The sequence below is a fragment of the Tupaia chinensis genome, unplaced genomic scaffold (genome assembly GCF_000334495.1).
Source record: "Tupaia chinensis unplaced genomic scaffold, TupChi_1.0 Scaffold146740_1, whole genome shotgun sequence".
In the NCBI taxonomy this organism is placed as follows: Eukaryota; Metazoa; Chordata; class Mammalia; order Scandentia; family Tupaiidae; genus Tupaia; species Tupaia belangeri.
In genome coordinates, this window is record NW_006206595.1 from 1,459,532 (window position 1) to 1,467,117 (window position 7,586).

Sequence of the window (7,586 nt, forward strand, 5' to 3'; positions counted from 1 at the left end):
ATGGTTACCTATGCAAATTGAATGCAGTATTTGGATCTGGAAGATTAAAGTTAAAGTTAATCGGCCTAGATACTTTCAAATATGAATAATTGGCCAGTTAGCCAATCAGATTGGTTTAGAATAATATTACGCGAGAACCAATGGACTCTAAGGGGTGGGGACTGCATAGACCGCCCAAACCCATGACGTTATACAGCAGTGAGGCAGTACAGGCCAATAGTAGAAAGATGAGATTACAAATATCCAATCAAAGCGTGAAAGGGGCGGAGTCTTCCAATGCCGAAAGCGAGGAGGCGGGATAAAAGAGCGAGGCCGAAGGTAGGCTGGCAGATACGTTCGTTAGATTACTCCTTTCTGCCTGTGGACGCCGCCGGGGAAGCATCGTTGAACTCTCTCTTCTCACTGCCGTCATGTCTAAGTCCGAGGTGAGTTAGACGCACTTTCTTACTTAATTCTCTGCTTGTCTCCCTGAGTTTACAGTGTGGCCTAGTTTTGTTGTTTGCATCAGACCATTCGGCAGTTCCTTCGGTTGCTGCCAAGGCCTACCCCTCCCAAAGTTCAGGTCGCCATTTTGTCCTCGTCGTCGCCATGAGGCCGCGTTTCCCCAACTGTTAGTTGAAAGGGTCGGGTTCGTTAATCATGGTAAAACCGGTAGACATCTATAAAATCTATTTTTGATTTTTTTTCTTTTGGCGGGTGACCTGTTCACAGAGCAATTGGTCTTTATTGACGGTACACCCATCCGCCCAAGGCCTTTTGTTGCGCTTGCGTCGGAAGAGAGTGGGGACGCATGCGCTGGCGGTTTCCGAGCCTTCCCAACCCCCAACATACCGTCTCTCTTGATAAGCACGTGGCTTTTTGGGTTCTGAGCGAACAATGAGAGCTACGTATACTGCCGTCTAATCTTGCCTCTCGTAAATGGAAACTGTTATGTAATATAAACCCGTCTTAACGCTTTTCCCTCCCTCTAGTCTCCCAAAGAGCCGGAGCAGCTGCGGAAACTCTTTATTGGAGGGTTGAGCTTTGAAACAACCGATGAGAGCCTGAGGAGCCATTTTGAGCAATGGGGAACGCTCACAGACTGCGTGGTAAGATTTGGAAGGGACAAAAGGCCCTAGGACGGATGAATTTCCTTAGCTAATCTTGCTTTGGTCTTATATGAAAGTTTGTGAAGGTTAATATAACCGTATTGAGAAACAACTTGGGAAAGAAACTTTGTTACCTGTTTAGGAACTATGTCTTTAATTAAATAAATAAAGGATAGGGAAAAGCTGAAAGTCTTCCTGTAGATAGTTGCAATATAGTTTTTTAGTGCCTTGCTCAAAGTGAAAATAAGTAGCTTGGAAATCAGGCTGTGTATTAAACGAATTAACCTTGTTCTCAGGTAATGCGAGATCCAAACACCAAGCGCTCCAGGGGCTTTGGGTTTGTCACGTATGCCACTGTGGAGGAGGTAGATGCAGCCATGAATGCAAGGCCACACAAGGTGGATGGAAGAGTTGTGGAACCAAAGAGGGCTGTCTCAAGAGAAGTGAGTGGTGGTCCTTCCCCCAGATACCTAAAACATGGAGTTTTGCCGCTGGTAGACTTGAGATCTGGGAATGTTATAAACTCGGTTTTGATTTGGGGGGTAGGTTTTATGGGTAGAGGTGACTTAAGTGGTTTTTCTCCTGTTAGGATTCTCAAAGACCGGGTGCCCACTTAACTGTGAAAAAGATATTTGTTGGTGGCATTAAAGAAGACACTGAAGAACATCACCTAAGAGATTATTTTGAACAGTATGGTAAAATCGAAGTGATTGAAATCATGACTGACCGTGGCAGTGGCAAGAAGAGGGGCTTTGCTTTTGTGACCTTTGATGATCATGATTCTGTGGATAAGATTGTCAGTAAGTTTTACATGATTGCCATTTACTGGTAGTTCTGAAGCCCATGTTGTGGTATGCAAAATTCTAACATGTTTTTTATTAATGTTCAAAACTTTATAGTTCAGAAATACCATACTGTGAATGGCCACAACTGTGAAGTAAGGAAAGCCCTGTCCAAACAAGAAATGGCTAGTGCTTCCTCCAGCCCTAGAGGTGTGTTTATTGCTTCTGTTCAGACCTCAAAAGTAACTTTGAGTTATTAATAACAATGTAGCCTTAACTTGACTTAATCTTTTAAGGTCGAAGTGGTTCTGGAAACTTCGGTGGTGGTCGAGGAGGTGGTTTTGGTGGTAATGACAACTTTGGTCGTGGAGGAAACTTCAGTGGTCGTGGTATGTATGGTTACCGAGGGCTTACTAAGTAGTCGGTGATTATAGTATTTACTGTGGATTATGTCTTGTAACCTGTATTAGTTTGTAACTTCTGACCTGTTTTTACATTTTATCTAAATGTAGTTCTGGGTTTCCACTGAACAAAAGTTCTTTCTTGTGCAAGTCATTTTTACAGGGAGTGTTTCCGAGGTGCTATTTATGCGCCATTCTTGTGCCTTAAACCTAGTTAAAAACTTCACTGTTTTCCAGGTGGCTTTGGTGGCAGCCGTGGTGGTGGCGGATACGGTGGAAGTGGGGATGGCTATAATGGATTTGGTAATGATGGTAAGTTTTTGTTTTTTTGTTTTTCTATTTAAGAAATATGTACTTAAATTAAAATTCTGGTGACTTGTATCTTAGAATAGGCTGGTAGAGACTAAAACTCTAGTGCATGACAAGTTCAACCTGGCCCATAACACGCATGCTTTGAGCAGGTCTTTAGCCATTACTCTTGCAGAATTTTATTGTCATATACTTTTGTCTTATTGAGAAGAATTGTATTCTTGTAGGTGGTTATGGAGGAGGCGGCCCTGGTTACTCTGGAGGAAGCAGAGGCTATGGAAGTGGTGGACAGGGTTATGGAAACCAGGGCAGTGGCTATGGCGGGAGTGGCAGCTATGACAGCTATAACAACGGAGGAGGCGGAGGCGGCTTTGGCGGTGGTAGTGGTAGGTATCCAGTGATCCAAGTGCTTGGTGTGATAGCTAGTTTAGCCTTTTTAGAGTTTATGTCCTCTTGGGATTTGAAGCTCCTAAAGCATTGTGTGATGTACTGCATGGTTTGTTAACAATAAGTGGGCTTGCTATGCTACCTCCTCCTAGCTTTAAGCTAGGGCCGCCTCACTCCCAAATAAGTGGATAAGTAGATAGCGGTGTCTTCAATTTGAGTTAGATGAGCACTGTGGCAGGTTTTAGTATCTGAACTTCTTTGGGACCATAGGCACTTAGCTGATAGATGCAAGAAGCTTGTATTTGCAGTGGCCCTGGCCTTCAAGGCTGTGGAGCACTTGTAAGTGCCACTACAACAAAAGATTAGTATTGTGTCTTGGTGTGTTGGGTTAGCTACTGGACTATGCAACTGAATGACTTACCCAAAGAATACAAGATTTGGAACCACCAGAGTTTGGGAGGAAGGCAGGCAAATAATATCTTTCTGAACGATGAACAAAATTCAGAACTACCATGTAACAAAGGCCTTCTTTCCATTCCTAGGAAGCAATTTTGGAGGTGGTGGAAGCTACAACGATTTTGGCAATTACAACAATCAGTCTTCAAATTTTGGACCCATGAAGGGTGGCAACTTTGGAGGCAGAAGCTCTGGCCCTTATGGAGGTGGAGGCCAATACTTTGCCAAACCACGAAATCAAGGTATGGTACATGTGCATAGTGGGTGATAAAGGACTAAACATGGTAGGGAGTTTTAAAGTGCTGCCTGAGCAACAGAAAACTGACGTGTAAACAAATCTTGTGATGATTTGCAATCAGACTGAGATAGGACCTTTATCTCTTGTCATTAAGCACAATCTTAAGTGCTCTGACTTTATTTGAACATCTCATACAAAAACATTGCTGTTAATACAAGCACCAAAGCTCAAAAGAAATGTTCTTTTCAGGTGGCTATGGCGGTTCCAGCAGCAGCAGTAGCTATGGCAGTGGCAGAAGGTTCTAATTAACTGCCAGGTAAGTAAGCATTTTTTTGTGTGTTTATTTAATTTTTATAATTGTTGATGAACCCTGTAACCCTAATGTAGCTGAGCAGTACAACATAGTTAACATTTATAATTGCAGTAAAATTGTGGATATTAATATTCAGATCAGCAAAATTTGTGGGAAACAACTTGCTGTTGGATTGTAGCCTTGAGTTTTAATATGTTTAGATTAACAACTTTATTCCATATTGTTCAACAGGAAACAAAGCTTAGCAGGAGAGGAGAGCCAGAGAAGTGACAGGGAAGCTACAGGTTACAACAGATTTGTGAACTCAGCCAAGCACAGTGGTGGCAGGGCCTAGCTGCTACAAAGAAGACATGTTTTAGACAATACTCATGTGTATGGGCAAAAAATACGAGGACTGTATTTGTGACTAATTGTATAACAGGTTATTTTAGTTTCTGTTCTGTGGAAAGTGTAAAGCATTCCAACAAAGGGTTTTAATGTAGATTTTTTTTTTTGCACCCATGCTGTTGATTGCTAAATGTAATAGTCTGATCATGACGCTGAATAAATGTGTCTTTTTTTTAAATGTGCTGTGTAAAGTTAGTCTACTCTGAAGCCATCTTGGTAAACTTCCCAACAGTGTGAAGTTAGAATCCCTTCAGGGTGGTGCCAGGTTCCATTTCGAAATTAAATAATCATTATTACCTGCTTGGGTGGAGAAGACAGTTGTCTTCAGAAACATTGGTGTAGTTGAACTGACAGTTATTGTGGCCTGAGGTTCACCCAAGCAAAGTCACAATTTGGTTATTACAAAATGATTGTTGGCACATCCTATGCAATATATCTAAATTGAATAATGGTACCAGATAAAATAGATGGGAATGAAGCTTGTGTATCTTCCATTATCATGTGTAATCAATAAACAATTTAATTATCTTGAATGGGAAAAAAAAAAGAAAAGAAAGAAATTGGGAAATAGAGGGGAAAAAACTTCACCATCCAGAAACTTTAATAATTTGTTGCATTTCTTTCCAGTCTTTTCTCTATACTATATTTTACTCTGTTAGATTTATCATGGTTTTGAGGCAACTAGAGTGTAGTGGTTAAACCTGTAGGCTTTGGCGACCTGGTTCTTTCATTTAGCTCAAGAAGTTCATGGAAAATGAATACTATGAAAAACACCACATGGATTTCATGTACACAGCTTTTGAGCCTTCCCTTTGGTACCCTCTTTAATTTCAATTCCATTGTACCTATGGTAGCATAGATTTGTTCATCAATAGGACTGTATATTCCATCCCATGGGTGTGTTATGTGGAGATTTGGGGGGAGGGTGGGTGAAAAAGTGGGTGGTGGGTGGGAAAGCATGGATACTAGTTCCATGACATTGGCTGAGTTTGCAATAGCAGGTGGAACCTTAACTATTGAGGGAGTTTGCAGATACCTCAGGATTCGTGACAATGCCTTTAAAGATCCAGGAGAGATGTTCAGCTACTAGGAACTGCTAGCAAGCATAGCGCGAATGGCTCCGAGCTCAGACACTCTACAGCTGAGAGTAGACACTTGTGGTATGTGGAGTACAGATAAGCCAGGGGCAGGCCACGTCACGCTCCATGAAAGCTAGGAGGGAGTGAAGTTTCAGTGACCATCGCAAAGGAAGGAGGCAGACAAGAGTAAGGCACACCTGACTCTTAGGACTAGCAGTCAGAACCAGGAGAAAAGGTTTTATTGCTATGCTGGTAGGTAAGAACAGATTTTACTTACATCCATAATAGTTAACCTGAAAATCCAGTTTACTGTTAACTTTTTTCTTAATATATTGAGCCAAAATGAGTCCAGTTAAGCTAAACTTAGTTTTTCTGGAGATTAATTATTTTATATTGATACCCTGTTGATGACTTCCAATTTAAGGAAGTAAACACATTAGTATTAATTGGAATTATCATTTGCCCTTTAATTTTATCTATTGACCTTCCTTTGACCCATTTTCTCAAAACAATGGCTCAAAGAAATGAAATAGAATCTTCCCCAAAATGGTGGGTGGGTTGGGTGGGCTGTTGGGGGGGGGTTAGTTGAGATGGGACTTGGTCTCAGAAATGAACTAGTACTGAAGGTTATTTGCTTTTCTAGGGAGGAATCTGCTACAGCAGACTTATCAGCCCTTTTTAAAAACATCTATCCAAGCTCATGGCTAAAAGGTAAGTTTTTATGAAGTGAAAAAAGTGCCCTATGTGTTCCTGAAGTAAACAAAGCTATACTTTGACTCAAAGCCAGAAAGATGAGTTTTTCATGATGTGTTCACTAGTACTGAAGGTTATTTGCTTTTCTAGGGAGGAATCTGCTACAGCAGACTTATCAGCCCTTTTTAAAAACATCTATCCAAGCTCATGGCTAAAAGGTAAGTTTTTATGAAGTGAAAAAAGTGCCCTATGTGTTCCTGAAGTAAACAAAGCTATACTTTGACTCAAAGCCAGAAAGATGAGTTTTTCATGATGTGTTCCAATTGCTTTGAGTAGCCAACAACACTATGTAGTCAGCACAAACAGTAGAGCAACTAGGTTTTCCTGTAGCGTTGAGTGGATGTTAACTAAAGTATATTTTGTTAACCTTTTTCTCCCTTTTGCAGGAACATCCTTGTGAGGACAACCTTTGTCTGAGCCATGTCTGAACCACTGTACTTCATTCTCACTGCCATGCAGTTGTCATTAGCTGCTCTGCAGCTCTATCATTCAATTTTGTGAATAGGTCTTTTAATAAACTCCATTAACTTCTGCTTGTTTTGTCTTCATTCATGAGAAATGGCATTGATGAGAAACCAGTTGTCTGATTAGGGACTATAGGAGTCAGAACCCTCTTACTCTAAATTCATTACCACTCCTTTCTCAATCCCTAAACATTGAATCAAAAGGACATAAGACAAATGGAGATAATTTTGCTCTTAATCAACAAAAATATGTAATGCTGTAAATTGGAAACAAACCACAAGTTTAGGTTAGGTTTTGTTAGGAGCCATTCTAACATCAATATTTTGATAGAATAATATCCCACCCTGGTTTTAACAAAAGTAAAAATTGGCGTTCTCACTACAGGGTGATAGAAGTAGACTGTTCACTGTGACTCCACTTGGGCATGTATTTCTAGTTCTGGCAAGGGATAGTCCAGCTGTATTTGACAAGCTGACATCTGCCATTGCAGTCTGGACCTCTGCTGGGAGGTGTGCTTCCATCTGTTAATAGTAAAACCTTGTCTCTTACAAGTATTGGCCTGCTCTCAAACTAAAGTAGAAATCTCAAGCTAGATGTGAGAATACCAAAGGGAAATCTGTAGAGACCTGAAAGTTTAAAGGGCAATTGAGAAGAAATGATTAGGTCATCTAATGTTTTGATTACATACTATCAGTTCAGTCTATCTTCAGCTTTGAGCCTAGCAAAGGTGAAGTAAAGTGAATACTAGAGAAAGTTTCCTCTGACATTCATGTTACGAACACATTAGGGGGATTAGTACTGGTACATTCTCCCATGAGCCTTGCCTGGAACATCAAAGTCTTGGATTTGCTAGAGGTTTGTTTCAAACAACACTGATTCCTTGGAGCAAAACAAAGTTTACACCACCATAGTTAGCTAAAAGCATTCC

General features: G+C 40.8%; 1 protein-coding gene across 3 annotated transcripts; it reads left to right on the plus strand.

Annotated features, from left to right (window-relative positions):
- Positions 1-275: 275 nt before the first annotated feature.
- HNRNPA1 (heterogeneous nuclear ribonucleoprotein A1) lies at positions 276-6,726 on the plus strand. 3 transcript variants are annotated; one of them, XR_001369785.2, is made up of 12 exons: positions 276-425; positions 972-1,088; positions 1,385-1,531; positions 1,678-1,888; positions 1,988-2,080; positions 2,167-2,259; positions 2,509-2,583; positions 2,808-2,966; positions 3,510-3,665; positions 3,911-3,977; positions 6,084-6,151; positions 6,580-6,726. XR_001369785.2 is itself a non-coding variant. In XM_006169105.3 (11 exons), the coding sequence occupies exons 1-10, from the start codon at positions 411-413 to the stop codon at positions 3,964-3,966; spliced, it is 1,122 nt and encodes a 373-aa protein (XP_006169167.1). In that variant the 5' UTR covers positions 276-410; the 3' UTR covers positions 3,967-3,977; positions 4,206-4,407. The 3 variants fall into 3 exon arrangements, 2 of the variants coding, with proteins under 2 accessions (XP_006169167.1, XP_006169170.1); XM_006169105.3 differs by lacking the exons at positions 6,084-6,151; positions 6,580-6,726 and adding an exon at positions 4,206-4,407; XM_006169108.3 differs by lacking the exons at positions 2,808-2,966; positions 6,084-6,151; positions 6,580-6,726 and adding an exon at positions 4,206-4,407 and having other exon boundaries at positions 284-425.
- Positions 6,727-7,586: the final 860 nt, after the last annotated feature.

Excerpts from the sequence above, each read along its gene's own strand:
- HNRNPA1 (XM_006169105.3), top strand. Across the intron at positions 1,532-1,677 it reads AGAGGGCTGTCTCAAGAGAA|GATTCTCAAAGACCGGGTGC; the intron begins GTGAGTGGTGGT and ends TTCTCCTGTTAG. Across the intron at positions 3,666-3,910 it reads TGCCAAACCACGAAATCAAG|GTGGCTATGGCGGTTCCAGC; the intron begins GTATGGTACATG and ends TGTTCTTTTCAG.